Here is a 20,392-nt window from a genome sequence, read left to right on the forward strand (position 1 = left end):
AAGGGGACTGGGGGCCTATTTATATGCCCCCACATCAGCAATCGGCCTGCTGTAGGCAGCCGACTGGCAGTCGGCCAGATCATCAGCAGTCGGCCACCTCATTGATGGAGTCGTGGACCAGTTCAGCAGTCGGCCAGTACATGGGCTGCCTCCCAAGCCACAGAAAAAATAGGAAAAATAAGGGAAAAATGCGGGGAGTGGGGAAAAATGATAAAACACCTCATAAGGGCAGGCACACACACAACAAAAGCCCTGGTGTATAAAACTGGACAGGAGATGACTTCTAACAGGTCCACCCGAAACGTCAAGTGGGTGGGAATCTTCACAAGTTTATCCGTCATCTCAAGTAAATCTGGCATCTCGAGGGTTCACGTGGTCTTGTGAAGGGAGGGTGAGTGGAGAAAAAAAATTGAAGAAGAGGCTACACTTTCTTGCAAGGTGGCTGTCCCGCATTGACTCCCACCTTCTACCCGCTTCTCCACGTCCCGTGCGGCCCGACCACACTCCAATCAGCACCATACACAGCAGCCCCACACGCTCTTGCCGTCTCCAAAGCTTCAAGCAACCTTGAGCTCTAATACCATGTCAGAATGTGCAACAGAAATGAGACTGAAAACAAAGAGCAGAACATGCAGAAGTGCTACAGAAGAGATGCATTGTGAAACTCTCGTATATACTCTCTGAATCCGGTACAATAATGTGGGGGAGCAAGGTGCCGATATATATATGGGCTGGGGCAGCCAGTCGGCCCTATCTAAACAGGCCAACAGCCCCACCCCACGACCAAGTCGGCCAAGATGGCCTCCTTCATGGCCAGCCAACTCCTACAGGCCGACCAGAGAGAGTAAAAACAACCCCCCCACAACTACACGCCTACCAAAACTGGAAAAAATGGGAAGAAAATATGGACATGATCACGGACTCCTCCTGCGGACGGGCACACCCACATCATAGGCCCTCACTCCCTACAGAATAGTATGATACAAACAGGAGATGAATGCCAACAGATTTAACGTCAAAAAAATTGCAAAAGCATTTAGATGTAATGAAATTTAGCACATGAAAATATAGGCTATTCGCTTTATATACAAGAAGCATGGTTCAGACAAAAAGTGCCCAGAACTTCAAAATGGCCCACTATCCACCCCACACATCATAGCAATCAACCTACTCAAGGTTACAAAACACTAGTAAGATGATATACTGTAGTTGCCTACCCATACAAAGGGGAGGAAGAATTGATAAGGACTACTATCAGAGTCCATTGACTCTCCGTGCACGTGAGTCATCCATTAAAAAAACTTGTGCATTTGGCCTGGGTATTTGAGAGATAACTGTAAATTCATAAAGCATTGATTTCATGCATTTAAAGGAAGGATGCAGACTCCAATCCTCCCTTTTAACAGTTTCATATTGTTTGTGGGTCTGACTTGCACCATCCAAAAGTGCAGTTTTTTCACTGAGGCCCAATAGACACAGGGCAGATGGCCAAGCCATGGTGATAAGCTGGCACACTTTGAATGGTGTATAGGCCACACACAAAGAAGTTAGTGCTTCACATACTGCAAAAAAAAAACTAAAAAGTGGCCATGGCATGCCAAGTCATAGTTAACTTTTCATCATTCGTGTCCCACATCCCAACCCCAGAAAACTGCACTTCAAATTGAAACGAGCCCAAGCTTCTCTTGGTGAATGAGCAATTGCATGTGAAGTGACTTGCCTGCCTGGCCACTCTCAAGGCTCCAGATGCCAGGCCAAAGCCTTGGCAGAACGGCTTTGACAATCTGCCTATTGCGAAAGTGCACCATCCAAAGGTCCAGTTTTTTAAAGTAGGTGCAAATTAGTGTACATAGGATACTACTACTCTTACACATCTGTAGTGCTACTTCACGTTCAAGGCAACGAAAGCAGGAAAAACAATGTCACTTTTGCAACTTTGTTTCATAAGCGGCTTCACCGCCATCTCTCTCCATGTAGATCATTGACAGATCTTGAGCTGTCTGAGGAGAGGTCTGCCTCAAAGGGCCGCCCGATTGTATGGTGGCCTGGACAGGGAACAAGCTCCTTTGAGATTTTTCTTAGAGTCACAACCCACCAAACAGTTGATACTAAAAGCAGCAGAGAAAAAAATCCTGAGATGATATGGTCGTTTCCGGGGATAATGTGCAGGTGAGGCAAGATGTTTCAGTGTTCATTTAGGTCAAAAAATGTGCACCAAAGAGTTCCTCAGTTCAAAAATAGTCGGCCAGAAACCGTGCATAAAGTCTTGATGAAGCCAGTATCAGAAACAGAGTGTGTGTGCGTGCTTGGGGGGGGGGGGGGGGGGGGGCACTTACTCAGAACAAGAACCGGGGCTTGCATAGTTGCGAGCTCTGTGTGTGTATGCGCCGCGAACAGACCTGTTTCTCTCGTAGAGCTGCTCTTCTTTTGATCTCTTCTTGGAAACGTTCTTGTTGCAACTTCCCGCTCTACAAAAACTGCTGTACTCTTTTCTGAGGGGTTTTGCTGAGGTTCCCTATAGAAGAACCTTGCTTGCGTTTTCAGACAATGGGCGACATCCCGTCTCCCAGACCGGACAATGTGAATCCGGTTTTGTTCACCTATGACACGGGTTCCAAAGCCAAACCCTAATTCTATAAATACTTTGTGGAATAATTTAAGTTGTACATTAGTGCCATATTCGGTCTACGCCCCAATTAATTAATTACAGGCACTAATTAATTAATTAAGCACTAAGGTTTATCAAACCTTAAGTCTCTTTAAGGACGTTCGCTCAGTGTCCGTTCGATGTTCGCTCCTTGAATTTTCGCTCTCTCTCCGTCAACGTTCAACATTCGGGCTCTCTGTCAACGTTCGCTCCCTCCATCAAGGTTTGCTCTCTCGTGTGAACATTGATGTTTTTCCCTCATGGTCAAGCTTACCAATAGGAACATGCTGGTTATGCATACAACCCATTTGCACAAGAGCTATTAACAATTGTAATTAGAGACTTTAAAGTGCAAGATATGACCCTATTTTGGGAATTACTAACAATGCCATGGAAAAATAGGGATACTTTAAGGCTGAATTTAGAGGATTTATGGCCAATGAGGTATAAGAAGATTGTCTTGCAATCAAGATGGTATTTAATGGTGGTCTAAATAATGTGCTTGAGGGAAAAGAAAGTTTATATGCTTATTTAGTAGAGAAAAGCTGAGAGTAAGTGTGTTCCTCCACAATGGCAAGAGGAGTTCAAGATACAATGATGAGAATGGAAAAATATTGTATCCTATGAGGCCGCATATAAATATTCCTTTACTGGAAACATACAATAGTGTGGTGGCACTCACGAGTAGCATGCACTGGGGATTGTTGGAATTAGGGTTGCAGGAAAGCACACAAAGCTTGGAGAAGAAGAAGCAAGAATGCACATAATACACAGTGTATTAGATTGTGTGAATGTACAAAGATAAGTTAGCCCTAGAATGATGGGCATATATACAAGCCGGGGAAAAAAACCTCCTAAGGAGGGAAAAAGTGCCCCGACGGTCCTAAGTGTGTTCACACACATCACTGCCTATATATATGGTAACAAATCTCCCCTGGGAGTGATGGTGTGAACGAGAGCTGGCACTCATGTATAGGGAAGTGCCATGCTCGAAGTAGATCAGTCCACAAAGGGGATCAAGCCCAAAGCTTTGCGGAAAGCTTCAAACTTCTCACGAGGAAGCGCCTTTGTGAAAAGATCGGCGAGGTTGTCCTGTGTTGGCACATATGCTAAGTTGATCTCTCCTGCTGAGAGTCTCTCCCTGACATAGTGATAATGCACCTCAATGTGCTTTGTGCGAGCATGAAAAACAGGGTTTCTCGCAACTGCCAATGCGCTCTGACACTCAGTGTAGATAGAGGTGGCAGACTCCTGTCCAACACCCAAGTCAACCACCATAAGCCGTCTGAGAGTCACACACACTCAACCGTAACTGTGAAAGTTGCCCTGTACTCAGCTTCACAACTAGAAGTGGCCACAGTAGGTTGCTTCTTGCTTAACCAAGATATGCATGAGCTATCGAGCATGAAACAAAAACCACTTGTGGACACTCTTGTGTCATAGCAACCAGCCCAATCTGAGTCCGAAAAAAACATGTAAATCTAGCGGCAACGATCCCTCCTTGGGATAAAACAACCCAAGATGTATGGTGCCACTCAAGTAGCGAAAGATGCATTTAACTGTCTTCCAATGCTGAGACCCTGGGCTATGCATAAACCTGCTCACCTATGAGACTGCAAACTGAATGTCCGGCCTCGTAATGCATACATAAATGAGGCAACCAACAACTGTCTGATAGAGTGTGACATCAAAGTGATCTCCAACATCATGAAGACTCAACTTCAAACCTGTCTCCATTGGAGTAGCAATAGGCTTGCAGTCTTCAAGGCCAAATCTCTGCAACAATGTCTCAATATACTTTGTCTGACACAAAGCAATACCTCCATCACACTGCTTAAATTGTATCCCCAAATAATGATGCAAATGCCCCAAATCTAATATCTCAAAAGAGGCATTCAAACCAGCCTTAAAATCAGCAATATGACTCTCATTTGGTCCTGTGAGCAGCATGTCATCGACATAGAGAGCAATGATTAGATGTACATCATCCACACGTTTAACATACAAAGTGCTTTCTGTTGGACTATTCTGAAAACCATGTGTAGTCAAATATGTATGTATCTTTTCATACCAAGCTCGTGGAGCTTGCTTTAAACCATACAAAGCCTTTTTCAACTTGCACACTTTGTTTTCCTGCCCTCTTTGAACAAAACCACGAGGCTGCGATACATACACCTCCTCATGCAAATCTCCATTCAAGAACGCAATCTTTATGTCCAACTGATGTACATTCCAACCATTATGAGCTGCCAATGCACAAATGCTACAAATGATAGTCATACGACAAGTGGGAGCAAAGGTCTCATCAAAATCAATCCCCTTTTCTTGAGCATAACCCTTTGCAACAAGTCTAGCCTTATAGCGATCAACACTGCCATCTGGCTTTCGTTTCAACTTAAAAACCCACTTACATCCAATGACCTTTTTACCAATAGGCAAATCACACAAAGACCATGTACCATTCTTCATTATAGCATCATATTTACTTTGCATTGCAGCCAACCAATTTTCTGATTTTTGTGCCTTATCAAATGAAATAGGTTCTTCCTCTTCACACATACTAGACACAGCCAAAGCATAACAATCTGATGCATGCTGAAAACCTGAACGAGTACGACTAGACATAGGTGCATCAATTTTACTATCACGCAAGGTTTGCACCAGCCATTTAGGCATACCTCTATCCTGCTCATTTTCAGCCCTATCCTCATAAATTGCATCCTGTAAATCTGCATCAGAAATAGGCTGATCTATGATGTCGTTAGAAATCTGCATAGGCTGAATATTTGCCTCATCAGGACTTACATTTGAATTCCCACCTGTAAACAGAGGCAACAACGTATCAAATACATCCCGTGAGCTCACACCTGTCTCTTTAGTACATGATAACAAAGGCTGCATAGTATCTTCCACAAAAACAACATCTCAACTAATCAAGATACGCTTTGACTGCGGATGATACAATCTGTAATCCTTGCTCTCAGCACTGTAACCAACAAAAATGCATTTGACAGCCTAATTTTCTACGTTGTTGCACAGGCACTAAAGCATAGGCCAAGCACAAAGACACACAAGTGACCAATAGAAGGCTTCCTGCCATGCCAAGCTTCGTATGGAGTAACAGACTGCAAGGCCTTAGTGGGACACCTGTTGAGTACACATGCAGCACACATGACAGCCTCAAGCCAAAACGCATGTGGCAAAGCTTGGCTCCTGACCATACATCGTGCCATCTCCATAAGTGACCTGCTTTTCCTCTCAGCAACACCATTTTGCTAAGGGGTATAAGGCACTGTACATTGGTGTTTTATCTCACGACTAGCCAGAAATGCATCAAACTCTTTAGACATGTCTCACCCCCTCGATCAAACGGAGGGTGCCCACGGTACAATTGGATACATTTTCAACCATAAACACAAACTGTTTGAAGCACAAAAACACTTTGGACTTTGCCTTCAGTGGATATACCCATGTATGCCGAAGTACAAGTGTTTACCAAATGACGGAGTTTGCATAGGCCCACATACATCACTATGTACAAGTTGCAATTTGCGAGTGGCCCGCACAGAACCATCCTTTGGAAACGTAGAACGCTGCATTTTGCCCAAAATACAGCCTTCACAAACATGTTTTAATGGTGCCTCAAGAGGGGGCAATGAAGCAACCATATCAAATTTCTGCAAACACAGCAAACTAGCAAAGTTCAGATGACCAAAACGAGCATGCCATAGTTTTGCATCTGAAACTGCCTTTTCATCAGAAACTGCATTTGCTAAATCTTCCACACACTTGTCATAAGAATTGAGCCTATATGGCCCACGAAATAAGGTGCCAGATGCAATAATCGTATCACACTAGCAAAGTTCAGATGACCAAAACGAGCATGCCATAGTTTTGCATTTGAAACTGCCTTTTCTAGAACTGCATTTGCTAAATCTTCCACACTTGTCATAAGAATTGAGCCTATACAGCCCACGAAACAAGGTCCTAGATGCAATAATCGTATCACCAGAAGTCAAATCATGAACAGTACATTTGTCATCCACAAATTTGACTACAAGTCCAAGTCTAGCAAGCGCAAAGATAGACAATAGATTCTTCTTTATCCCTCGCACATACAAAGCATCTGAAAGTGTGAAAGTGCTGCCATTTGCAACAGTAAGCATAATTTTACCAACGTCCTTCACTGGGTAAGAAGCATTATTGGCACATGTGACAGTATTCCCATTAGAGACAGCCTCAAGACAAGTAAACATATCATGATGTGAGGTAAGGTGCTTTGTAGCACCACTATCAAAATACCATACATCAGAGTCAACAAAAACTGCCAAACATGCATCATGTATAGATGGGTCATACTAGCAATACATGCTAAACGCCCATTCTGTATGCTACACAACATTTGCAGAATCTGCATTTGTAGAAGCATCCGCTATTGTGGCTGCATTTGACTCTTTCTTCTTTGCCGCTTTAGCCTTTAGCTCAGGGCAATTCTTAATGACATGATTAGTTGCCTTACAATAGTTGCACCTGATTTTTTTCTTGCCTTTATCAAGAGCCTTCTCAGACCTATTGTTGCTACCTGTGGAAGGAGAAGAAGTTACAGACCTACTAATAGGAGAAGAAACAGTGGAAGGGGCTGCCTTACCACAACAAATGCCTGATCAACTGCACACTGCCTAGTCCTGTTTTGCCTGGACTGCACTTCTTGTAAGAGCTTGTGACTAAAGTATCATACTTGACAACATCAGGTCTGTCCTCAGTAACAAGTCTCCTCGTGGAAGCAAAAGTCTGATATGACTCATGTAAAGCATCAAGAACAGTCTGCACAAGAGAATGATCAGGAATAATCTCACCTGCAGAAATCAACTATTCCTTGAGATCTTTAATCTCAGCAAGAAAAACATTTATGTCATCATCTTCCTGCATAATCTTCGATTCTAGCTCTTTACGCAGGTAAGAGATTTTTGTCTCGTTACGACCTGCATACAAACCAGCTAGAATATCCTAAGCCTGTTTTGATGTTTTAGCAGAACGAATATGTGGAGTGATGTTACGTTTGACAGAAAGTGCAATCAAGGCATGAGTCTGCGTATCTTTACCATCCCAACGAGCTTGTTCAGCAGTGGGTAAAACAGCAACAGTAGAGCTGCTAGAACCTGCAACATCCTCAACAGATCCTACATCCACAGAACCTGGACGTACATCCATACCTTGCACAATGTTCCACACTCCTTTTGCAACCAAAACATGCTACATCATGTATGCCCAAAGTGGGTAGTTGCTTTCTCCATCCAATCTCATCAGCAGACAACATGCGAAATACATCATTGTTGTTATCAGCCATGGCCACTGTCTTAAACTGATGCAAAAGCTACCTGTAATGAAGCAAAGACTGAACAGAAAACAACTCGTGCTATGTAGCACAGTCCACAATAGAATACGTATGCCTGTTTTGCAAAAAAAACTGCACTGTCAAAATTTCTGCACAAAATGACGAAAACACCTGTACAAAACTTGTAATGCAAAAAACGGAGCCCGAAACGACCTCAAATGCAATTTTTGAGAACGCACAGTCCTATGGGCTAGTCTACAAAGTATAGGGACCTGCAAGCGCTCGTGAAAGCTCACCTCAATCGGAGAACCTGAGTCGGATGGTGCTAGCGGTGTAGCCCTGGGAGCCGATGCCTGCTCTGATACCAATTGTTGGAATTAGGGTTGCAGGAAAGCACACAAAGCTTGGAGAAGAAGAAGCAAGAATGCACACAACACACAGTGTATTAGATTGTGTGAATGTACAAAGATAAGTTAGCCCTAGAATGATGGGCGTATATACAAGCCGGGGGGAAAAACCTCCTAAGGAGGGAAAAAGTGCCCCGACAGTCCTAAGTGTGTTCACACACATCACTGCCTATATATATGGCAACAGGGATAATAAATGATAATTGTATATTCTACTTTTTTTAAAAGCAATTGTTGTTTTGATGGATGATCGATTGATTCTTTTCTGATGAAGGCAATGGAGACTAGTAGTGACAAGTATTTAATACTTAGAGCTAATCTTTGAGAATTGGTCCATGGTTATTGGCATCTAACGATGGTGTAAATTATGTCTTTGTTGGTGAATTCTTGCACCATTGACATGATAATATCTTTGCTTTAGAGCCAAATTTCATGAATTTTTCAAAGGGAGATATCTAAGAGGGGGTCTCCAATGTCACTACAGTCTCATTGGCATACAGCTTCAGTGATCTTATTAATGAAGTTGGCATGAACATGGGTGAAGTGGATGGGTAAGAATCCATAAATAAAATGTAGACAATTAAAAGAACGTAAAAAACCTTACATGATCCTATATAGAAGAATGACTCAGATAAATTAGAGTACTATTATAAGCATTCAACTTGTTCGCACAGGAGACATTCAATGTAGGTGCACAAAGGGTTGATAGCAATGCAAGCTCGTTAAAGAATGATGGGCATAGGAGCATGTGGGTAGTTCATGAAACTAATGTTGCTAGTGAAGTTGAATGTCAAGGATGATGGAGGGATTAAAGGCAACTGATTGATTGACAAAAGTGGGAGCAACTAATGATGGAGGGATGAAAAGCAACTGATTGATTGACAAAAGTGGGAGAAAAGGAAAAAATGGGGTAGAACTTCAAGGCTAAGAGAAGTAAGACTTCTCTTGAGGAAGTCACATTAAGACTAAAAATCTATGCAGCGGATAAGAGGAGAGTTTTCATTCTATCCTACCAGGGAAACTACCTGCAGATCCAAAGCTAAAGTTTGGCTTCCCTCCACATTAGACCTTATAAGGGAGGAGCATTTAGCTTCTATTGGTATGAGAACCATAAAAAGAGAGCCTTTAGAAATAACTATACCATAACCCCAATCAAACCCATAGAACCAAGCCATTCAGAGTTGAGAGAAAAGAATAAAGAGCCATTAGTATACCCATAACTCTTGGAGTACCAGTATATGGATACCCAATGATGCATTCAGGCTTTGTACCAATTGAGAAACCAAGAGAACCATGTTTTGGGGCACTAGCCTTTGGCCTTGTGGGACCATCCTATACTCAGGTACCTCCCATAGATGAACCCATGTGCATGTCCACAATGGCTCCCAAACCAATAGCTAAACCAATTAAAACAAGGGTTATAACTCATATGAAATATGAAATGGAAGAATTACAGATGCCACTCTAGCAGTAGTTAGACCCATAAGGGGGTTAAGGGAGGAGCTAGAGTATCGCCATCCTAGGATAAGACCCTCTCTTCTCAGCTAAGCTAACGGACCCTCTCTTCTCAGCTAAGCTAACTTTTAATTTCAATGGAATGGGAGATCCCTTTACAACCATTTGGCGCCACAAAATAAGACCCTCTCTCATAGCCAATCTAATTGTTAAGTTTGATGGAATGGGAGATCCCTACAAACAAGTTTTTTATGTTGACCATCAAGCCCTACTCTATCTAGTGAACAAATTGTCACACCATGGGGGAAAACACAAGGTGGCTATTACTTCTTCTTGAGTTTGACATCAATGTCTTTGTGAGAAAAGGGTCAATCTATGTAAGAGTTTACCATTTTGTCAAGAATCTTGGGTGGTGAACCACCAACAATAGTTGAGGATAATCTTCTAGACACTCCTCTATTCCAAATCAGTCTTGTGTGAAGATAGCACTATGAAATTGCTCAGTTCTTGAGCCATGGATTCCTAATGAAGAAATTAATGTTCTTAAAAAGGAAAAATTAACTTATGAATAAGCTTTGAATATAGGTTATGAGCATCACCAACAGTGTCACTTTGATAGCAACATATTTGGTGACACTCCACACTAAGCATCGACAATATCATCAATTAGTGATGTAATATTAAGAAAGACTAAATGCATCACTAGGTTTATGCTGTTAAGAAAGACTAAATGCATTGCTAGGTTTATGTTAGTACGGCCTCGATGCGTAAAAGTGTTATGATGAATGATGGGTTACATTCCAAAATTATAGAATATGGTGCCAAAGAAGAGGACCCATTAGTAACCACTACACTAAGTACCTTGTGATGCAAGATCCAATGCCGAGCAATTGCCTCTAAGGACACAAATGATGACCTTTTTTTGGGGTAACTCTATAAAAGAGGAATAATGTTTTAAGACTTTGTGAAGACGGGTATGTTGATATTTTGGAACAAGCACATGATGCAAGAGTCATAGGGGGACATTTCGGGGGAAAAAACACAGCTTAAAATGTCATCTACGTCAGGCTATGGTGATCGATGTAGGGTTTGGTGATAAATAGCCTTTTGGAGATGCCATGGAATATGTTAAAAGATGTGACAAGTGCATAATTCCACAACAAAAATACATAATACCTTTATAACCGATAATGTTGGTCATATCATTTGCTAGATGTGAAATGGATTTTATTGGACCCTTTAGCCCCACAACAAAAATCATACTAGCATGATATATTTCGTGTGGCTAGGATTATGTGACCAAATGCACCAAGGCTAAATTTCAGATGACTACCAAGTTCCTCTATGACAACATCATAATAAGGTTTAGATGTCCCCTAAAACTTATCACTGACCAAAGGACTCATTTATTAAATGAGGTGGTTGTCCACTGTAAGTCTTCCCGCTACTATCCACAAATAAATGCACAAGAAGAGAGCATGAACAAAGTTCTATGCATGGTGCTCTCAAAAAGCAATTTGATGCTTCCATAATTGATTGGGAAGTTAACATTGAATCAACATTGTGGGCATACATAATTGCTTATAAAACTTCAATAGGGATGTTGTTCTCTCTATAGAATTCATGATTCCATTTTTAAGGGTAGCCAAGCAAACGAAACGAATGGCCATGAGTTATTTGAGCAACTCATTGTGTTTGAGAAACTAGAAGAGGCTAGGTTACACTCTTTGGTGGGGCATGTATGTGGAAAAGAAAAGGAGAAAAAGATGGTTCAATTCGAACATCAAAACTGAGAGGTTTAAGGAAGGGGATCTGATCCTACTCTACAACCTCAAGAAAATAAAAGAAAGCTCAAGCTTAGGGGAATTGGTCCTTTTAGGATTTCCATGGGAGGAGTTGTCCACTTAGAAACATTGGATAGAGTCCAAATAAAAGGATTTCTCAATGGGGGGCAACTTAGAAAGTTATATGGATCTCTTTCATACTAACAATTAAAGGCCATCCACCTAGTTGAGGAAACTAGAAAAAAGGAGACCGAAAAGAAGAAACAAGCCCAACATTAAAGCCAAGGTTCATGAAGAAAAAGAAAAACTAAGGAGTGGAATCCTACCTCTCCACATGGCTATAGTAGTAACATGGAAAAAGAAGCGAAGCTCACAAGGCTTTTCTTAGACTTCAAAACCAATGGGAAGATTGTAGCCAAACTTGGTTTATTAGACATAGGAGTAGATCAAAACTTGATATCATATAAAACATGGATCTCTTTAGGAAAACCAATTCCTGTAGAGCCTACAAAGGCTTTAATGCAAACCATTTTAGGAGTGTATAGTGAGTATGAAGATCTTGTGAAGCTTGATTTCCACATATACTCTTATCATGGGGAAGGTAGTTTCTTTCTAATGACTACGGGAACTATATTAGAAGAAATCATCTTTGGAAGAGGATGGCTAGCCAAACATGACTGTAGCATTGACGGAGGGCAAGGACTGCAACCATTAAATTTGAGCAACGAACCAAAAATGTTCTTCTTGCAAAAGAGAACTAAGACAAATCTCTTCGGAGATCCAAAAATTGCTCACATTATCACAAGCAGGTCCTATTTGCAAGTGTCGAGCCTCATCAAACTATTCAGTCCCATTGGAATTATATGAGCTCTTCTTCAGCATAGCATTCAAGGGCATTTTGTCAAAGGCATGGGCATGTATCTTGACTGGTGGTGGGAGCTGCTGAGCTTCATGGATTAGATCTTCCGTGATCAGGACTTGCTCTGTTGTGCCATCAGCCTTCGTTAATGTACCCTGCTTGGTAGCTTTGTCATAGGTTTTGATGTACTCGGCACAAAGCTCTGTGTCGATGTTCTTGGGAAGAATTTGTGCCATTTTGCCAAGGCCCACTTTCTCCAGCTTTTCCTTTACTTCTATCTCTTCCAGGATTTGGAGGCACTCCGGGCTATGGTACTACAGCGCCACCTTTTCATGGGCCATATGGATCTCCTTGTTGTGCTGATGATAGCACCATGGAAGGCTTGGGCATATGGGCCTAGGTAATTCATCTTTGGTCCCCATGTCGGCCTCTTCTTCTGACTCATCCGAGGAGCCTATAGCACTGGCCTATGTTACTGTGGGAGTTTGCCGCTTTGGGGTATGAGGTCGACATATGTACATGTAAAGAAAATCAGTCTCCAGAGACTAGTGGGGCAGGTACCACTCCCTGCTTCTTTTTTTTTTGGTGAATGGCAAGAAGGTTAATCGGGGATGAGAAGGGTGTTAGTGGTGGGAGCAATAAACAAGGTGTGTTAGTTGAAGAGGTCAATCATGCAGCGTAAAGGCACAGGTTTTTGGTAGTTCCGTGAAACTGTAGGTCATGAGGAGTAATCTTGTGAGAGGGATTTTCGTGAGACAGAATCCCGTGAGAGTTAAAGACGTGAGAGGGATTTTCGTGAGAGACGGAATCCCGTGAGAGTTGAAGACGTGAAGGTTAAAAACGTGAGAGGGATTTCCATGAGATGAAATCTCATGGAGAGGGATTTTCGTGATATGGAATCTCATGAGAGTTAAAGACGTGAAGGTTAAAAACGTGAGAGATATTTTCGTGAGACGGAATCCCATGAGATGGAATCCCGTGAGAGTTAAAGACATAAAGGTTAAAAACATGAGAGGGATTTCCGTGAGATGGAATCCGGTGAGAGCTAAAGACATGAAGGTTAAAAACGTGAGAGGGATTTCCGTGAGATGGAATCCTGTGAGCTTACTTAGTGTGAAACTGCAAGTTTTGGCAGTTCCATGTAGTTGCAGGGTTTGGTAGTTTCGTGAAATTGTAGGTCTTTGGCAGTTCCATTTTTATGTTTTGTTTCTTTCTTAAGGATTTAATTCGTGCAAGTTGTAATAGGACCGCTTAGCAGAGTTTAGAGTGAATCTCAAAACAAAACACGTAAATCGTTTGATGAAAATGCAGACGGTTTTAATGTGCAAGACTTTGTGTTGTCGAGACATCAATAGATCATAATCAAAGTTTGAAAAGATAAAGAAAAAGAAAAGAAAAACAAGGAAGGATCCAAGCTCCCACCTCAATGTGCGAATGTCGACGAGAGTTTGAAGAAGCGGGGATGCGATGCAAGAAGATTGATTATAGGAGTGTACGATGGAAGACCGCTTGTGTTTGAGCACACGATGCAAAATGACAAAAAAAGGAAAGATTTTTGAATTTATGGCGCAGCCGTTGGACTGGGTGGTTGCCTTAATGAAGAAATCCACGTAGCATCTTGCGATTGGCCCGTCTTTTTTCCCAGAGGCTCACCTCTAGAAGGTTTGTCCAGAAGGATCATTGTATGAGGTATGCCTGGTAGCCTGCTTGCCGAATGTTTTTCCCAGAGGCTCACCTGTGTTTTCTTGGCATTCACCAGGACGGTGAATTGAGTAGTAGTAGGCGATGGGAAGCCAGTTCCTCCACACTCCACCGACCGCTCCGACCGCCGTCACCACCGGTGCCCTTTGATGACTTTGACTGCTGTCACCGCTAGTGCCCTCCGATGACTCTGACCGCCATCACCGCTGGTGCCCTCTAATGACTCTAACTGCTGTCACTGCCTATGCCGTCAGATGACTCTGACCGCCGTCACCGCCGGTGTGCTTCGACCACTCCGCCGCCGCCGGTGCCCTCTGACTACTCCGACCGCTCCGACATGAGAAGTGATCGTTTCACGTTGTAAAGCATTTTGGACCAGTTCACGGTGTGAACTATTTTGCACCAGTTCATGGCGTGAAATGTTTTGGATAAGTTCACAGCGTGAACCTTTTAAGATTATGAGTGTGCAAGATTGATACCTTCTATTTCTCTTCATGCTCAGTCATTCAAACATGCATTAAATGAGTGAATGATACCTAGTTTTACCTTGTATCCATTTTGTGACTAATGGATACCTTCATCTTTTATTGCCATGTAAACCAAGGTGACACCTTGGCACTTTTGTGTAGGTGTTGTTTGCAAGTGTTTTAGCTCCGTGTGGGAGTGTTTGATTCTTCCTTCCACCCAACTGAACAGTTTTACTACTAAGTCTGGATTGGGGCTTTTATTGTGTGTGTCCTTTTGCTAAACTTCTTTTTTTCTCCCTTTAGGGTCCTTGTCCAACTCCTTGATCAAAGTGATTACTGGTATTGCTTTGACAATACTTAACCCATCTTGTTGAGTTGTCTTCTTCCTCCATACCAATGTTTATGCTCTTTGAGCATTGGTTTTAGTTGGGAGTTGGTTTCGCATGCTTTTACTATTCTTCCCTTTGTATTTGGAGTAGTTTGTAATGGTGGCCACTAGGTGGGGTTTGGGCACCCACACTATCGTATTGCCTTGGTCATTTTTTATTTTTGGCCCCCTTTTGAACTATTTTTATTATTTTCGTATTAACCTCGTTCTCCTCCTTGTGGGGTTGGTTTCTAAGTTGAACCTTGGGCACCCATTGTTGTGTACCCTGTGACTTAGGATATTGTTTGTGTAGGGTTTGTGGAATTGATGCTTTTTTGCCTCATGAGTTGATGTCACCGTGCTTGGTGTTGCTATCTCCTTAATCATGGCTTGCTTCCTTGTGTTTGTCAGGCTCCATAAGGGTATGGACATGACATTGTTGCCCCTGTTTAGCAGTGTTGTCCTCTTCTCCCATTAGATATTACATTTGCTAGTGCAAATCCAGGATCGTCCTAGGATCATTTCCTATTCCATGGAACCTACAGGCATGACAAACACCTTTCCAACCAAGGAATTATTTCTGATGGAAATGTTAAAACTTAAAAATCCCTCAGCTTTCGTAGTTATATCAAGTGCACACTGCGTACTTGTGCATGGGTGGATTCAAGGTGCGGTCTATCTAAGGCTACCCATGTCTCATATGAGATCAAGTTATGACTTGATCCTGTATCTATTAGTGCAATGCTTGTTACATGGCATTTAGATGTAGAGAGTTCTACCCTGAGTCATGCTGGCTCAATGTTCAGTTCCTCTTCATCTAGGAGAGTCAAGGAAGCCATGTTCACGTGCAACATTCTCTTCTAGAGTAATTGTTAATCCAATTCTAGGATTAACAAGAGCTACTGCCATTATGTTACATCAAGGAGTCATGGTAGATACACCAAAGGGTCATACATTCATGATATGAAGCAATAGTGTCCAAAGCTACAACTTGGACATGCGCCCGTAATGGTGTGACAGAGTATTTATGTGGCAATTCCCACTTCAAGAGCTTGTGGTAGAAAGTTAGGATGAAGTCCTAAGTGATGTACTTCATGGATATATTATGAGAGTAGTCATTGTAATAGAATTAGGCCTCTTATGAGCCTATAGTGCCCAGTCGGCCATAGTTTAAGTGAGTGTGAACACTTATGGCCATGTATATAAGTGAGTTTCTCTCATAATACATGGCCATAATATATTGTATTATGAGTTTCTCTCATAATACAATATACTTTCCCATTATGCAATTGAGTCTTGCTCTTGCTAATCTTCTTGCTAATCTCTCTCCGTCCCTAATGCATGCTAGTGTGTGTGTGTGTGAGTGAAGTGAGGTGAGATGAGGGACGAGGACCCGTAGTGCAACGCGGTGGTGTGACAACGCTCGTGGGAGACACGGTAGAATTGCTTCTCAAGGAGTTGTAGAGCTTGGAGACCTCAAGGGTTACGAGCTCGGCCATTGGAAAGATCCTCCACGAGAGTTTGCAGTTCACCAAGTAATCTCTTTTTTTTTTATGTGTTTTAAGGAGGGTTAGGGTGAGCCATAACATTTTTGGCGTTGCTACCAGGGAGCCATCCCTTGGCGTTTTCCATCGTTTTGCCTCTAATCTATGCATAACCCATTGCCCATTATCTTGATTAATGGTTTTCCATGAAAAAGATGTGAATTTGATGGTAATTTGTGTGAGATTTGGTGTAGAATAGCTCTCTTTTTTGTTTTTGAAAAGAATGTTTTTTGCTTAATTTTTAGATTTATTTGTATTTTTGTTGTTGTTTTTATGCTTTTTTATGTTCTTAGGGCTTGCACATAATTTGTATTAGGCTTTGTTTGCATCCATTGCATCAAACAATGCAAGAGAATTCTTTTCTTAGTGAATGTTAGCTCTCTTTAGGTTAAAATAGATATAAGATCATTAATTCTAGTTTAATTGTGTGTTTTTTGTTGAAATTGTTTGGATTAGAGTGTTAGCAAGCATTAGGAGTAGCTGAAACTTTCGAAAAATTTCTTAAAACCATAAAAAAATCCTTGAATTTGACTAATTTCTCTTAATGGACTGGTTTTTGTCGTTGAGGGTGATTAATCTCGCTCAAGAGGCTAAAAATTTAGAAAATGTGTTAATTGGGGTCTAAATTGATCATATGAGTAGTCAAAATTGAGGTTTTTGAGTGTTTTGTGAGCATCTAGATGCATCAAAACACCTAATCACATCAATTTTTTGATCAATTGGAGAAATTTGACTCTCTTTGCTTAATTTTACCTTAAAAGAGGAGACTATAATTAAGAGTCTAATTAACTCCTAATTTATATTAATTTACACAATTGTTGATGCATAAAGATTAGCATTCCCTTTTTTATCCAATGATGTGCTCAATTGTGTGAATTAATTAGGGATTAATGGTTAATTAGAGTTCTTGATTAGTGTAAAAGGAAAAAGATTAGTGAAAGGATTAATCTTTAATCACTTTTTTATATAACTCATTAAGGCTAATAAGCATTCAATGAGTAGATGCTTATGAGTTGTCAAAATTGTCCATTTTGAGGGTCATTTATGAAGGGTATAAGGTGTGTCATTAAAGGGTTGACTTTTTTTTATTCCCACTTACCTTTGGAAAAATACCCATACCCTTTTCATTTAAAATTAAAAAATATTCCCCTATACCCTTTTTATTTAAAATTAAAAAATATTCTCCCCCAAAAAGGAAAATTTGTATTTCCCACTAGACTAAAAAAAAGGGAGGCATGAAAAACCAGGCCGTGAAAAGGTTCGGCGTGAAAGTGGAGGCCGTGAAAGGCTTGGATGTGAACGGCTTGGCACATTAATGGTTTGGTTGGGATGTGAACGGCTTGGTATGTGAACGGCTTGGCACGTGAATGGTTCGATTGGGATGTGAACGGCCTGGTATGTGAACGGCGAGGCACATGAATGGGTTGGGACATAAACGGCTGGGACATGAATGACTTGGCACGTGAACGGCTTGGGATGTGAATGGCTTGGATGTGAAATGGCTTGGGACGTGAATGGCTTGGACGTGAAACGGCTTGGGACGTGAAAGGCTTAGCCGGTGAAAAACTCCGTAAGAAAATAATAAAAAATAAAAAATTAAATTTAATATTTCGTGGAGTCTAGTTCACGGTGTGAACCATTTTCCTGGTGCTTCACGGCGTGAAAGTCTTAAGGTTTGATGTGGGAAAAAAAATATGTGATTACTATTTAGGCACTGTAACATAGCCACAATAGAGGGATTGCCATGGATTACACAAGGACTGAACCCAATGGTTGACATCTTCAAGCCATTGAGATCTATGTCGTCTCGCAAATTCACCTCCTAATGCTGTTGGCCATGCCTATAACAAGCGTGTCATCGGGTTTTACACCCCCTGTGACTTCGATCCCATTGGGCTTTGGTCCCTTGTCTAACATTCCCGCTGCAAGTTCTATAAGTACCAACCCCTTCCTAGATGCCCACATCTTGGACATATTAACTAGTCTAGGAAGGGGGGTGGCCCAAGGACTCATTGAGTCTCTTCCAACAAGAGCACTCAGATACGGCCTCAATGATTTATACAGAAATACGGTCGTACAAATTTCCAAAACTATCGTAATGAATAAGTGTGCGACTTGTTGAGATAGCAATGTCTTCTTATAAAGAAGACATTGCAAAACTTTGAGTCTCTGTCAAATACAATTACTCGAGGTAAGCCATGATGCATAAAGATTTGCTTGATGTGAATAGTGTATGAGTTGCTTGAAATAAATAGGCTTGTAAACTAAAGTGGTCCACTATCATCCAAATCATATCATTATGGCTCTTTTGTAGTGGAAATGAAGTTGGTCAAGATATGTTCACATGGTTAATTTGGGCATCCAAGCATATGCTAAAATGGTTGTACAGACATAGCGAGATAGCAAATCAGCTACTCCTTTGCCTGGTAGGACAGATACAGGTTCTCATCATGCATCTTGTTCTTTTATGGAATCATGATCTCATTGATATATGTAATGAAGAGGAACCTATTTCCTTTGAGGAAGCACAAAAAAAAGATCATTCGTGAAGGCCATCGGGATGAGGATTATTAAATCCTAAAAAACAACACTTGATATTTGGTAGATTTGCCTTATGGTAAAGATGCCATTAGTACAAATTGGGTTGTAAGCTTAAGCATAAATGTAATGCTAATGTTGCCCGCCTATAAGGCAAGGCTTGTTGCAAAGGGTACTCATGAATAGATTATGATGAGACCTTTGTCCCTAATGTATATGAGTACCATCTAGTGTATTACTACATTAATAGTATATTATGGATGGAATGTACATCATCTGGATATCAAGACTGCATGGTACAAGAAGATAAATGGATACTTGGTTACAAAATGGTTTTTGCAACTGTCCCAGCTGAGAGTACCCTCTATGTAAAGAGGAGTAACAATTGCTTCTTGGTCATCATTTTATATGTTGATAACATGCTTCTCACAGGTCCAAATGAGAAAAGGTTTCAATCTTCAAGGTTGAATTACATGTGTCATTTGAGATGATAGATTTGGGCTTATTGCACTATTATTTAGGTATAGAATAGTTTATTTGGTGTGATGGTATTGTGATGTTGTAATCAAAGTACATCCAATTTATGCAACATGATGAATGGTATTATGATGTTTATGTAGCATGATGATGGTATTATGATGTCTATGCATCGTGATGGTTGTACATACAGTTTATGGAGCGTGATGATGGTATTATGATGTTGTAATCAAAGTACATATGGAGATTGCTTACATAGTTTGGTCTTGAATACTATAAGCATGCTGTTACACTAGTAGAGACGGGTGCTAGGCTTAGTCTCGAGGATGTAGGTGAACAATTTGATGCATCACATTATATAAGCAGGCTTTTGGGACCTCATCTATTTATGTAATATGAGGCCATACATTCTCTGACTTGAGCATGTTTATGCATAGTCCCAAAAGTAAGCATTGGCAGGTTGCTAAGTGATTATTCTAATAGAGCACTCGATTCCTTGGTCTATTCTAAGGGTGGTGATATTCAACTTATATAGGGGCATGATATTCTAAGGGCGATGATATTCAATTAATATAAGGGCGTGATATTCTAAGGGCAATGATATTCAATTGATATAGGGGCATGATATTCTAAGGGCAATGATATTCAATTAATATAAGGGCGTGATATTCTAAGGGCTATGATATTCAATTGATATAGGGGCATGATATTCTATGCTAAGGGGTTTGATATATTCAATTGCATGTTTTTAGTGACTCGAATTGGGATGGATGTTATGACACGTGAGTATCCGTCCAGATCGTACTACTTA

At 41.2% G+C, this 20,392-nt stretch overlaps 1 protein-coding gene across 1 annotated transcript in view; it reads right to left on the bottom strand.

Moving 5' to 3' along the window:
• The window catches only part of LOC147629422 (T-complex protein 1 subunit gamma-like), a 53,738-nt gene extending 51,174 nt beyond the window's left edge, over positions 1-2,564 (bottom strand). Inside the window, exon 1 of the mRNA XM_086812696.1 lies at positions 2,337-2,564. Within this exon, the coding sequence (XP_086668822.1) occupies positions 2,337-2,361 (25 nt within the window). The 5' untranslated portion in view covers positions 2,362-2,564. The remainder of the gene's footprint in view (positions 1-2,336) is intronic.
• Between the last annotated feature and the right edge of the window lie 17,828 nt (positions 2,565-20,392).

Source organism: Cibotium barometz, chromosome 18, assembly GCF_041138505.1.
Source record: "Cibotium barometz isolate CiBa-2024 chromosome 18, ASM4113850v1, whole genome shotgun sequence".
In the NCBI taxonomy this organism is placed as follows: Eukaryota; Viridiplantae; Streptophyta; class Polypodiopsida; order Cyatheales; family Cibotiaceae; genus Cibotium; species Cibotium barometz.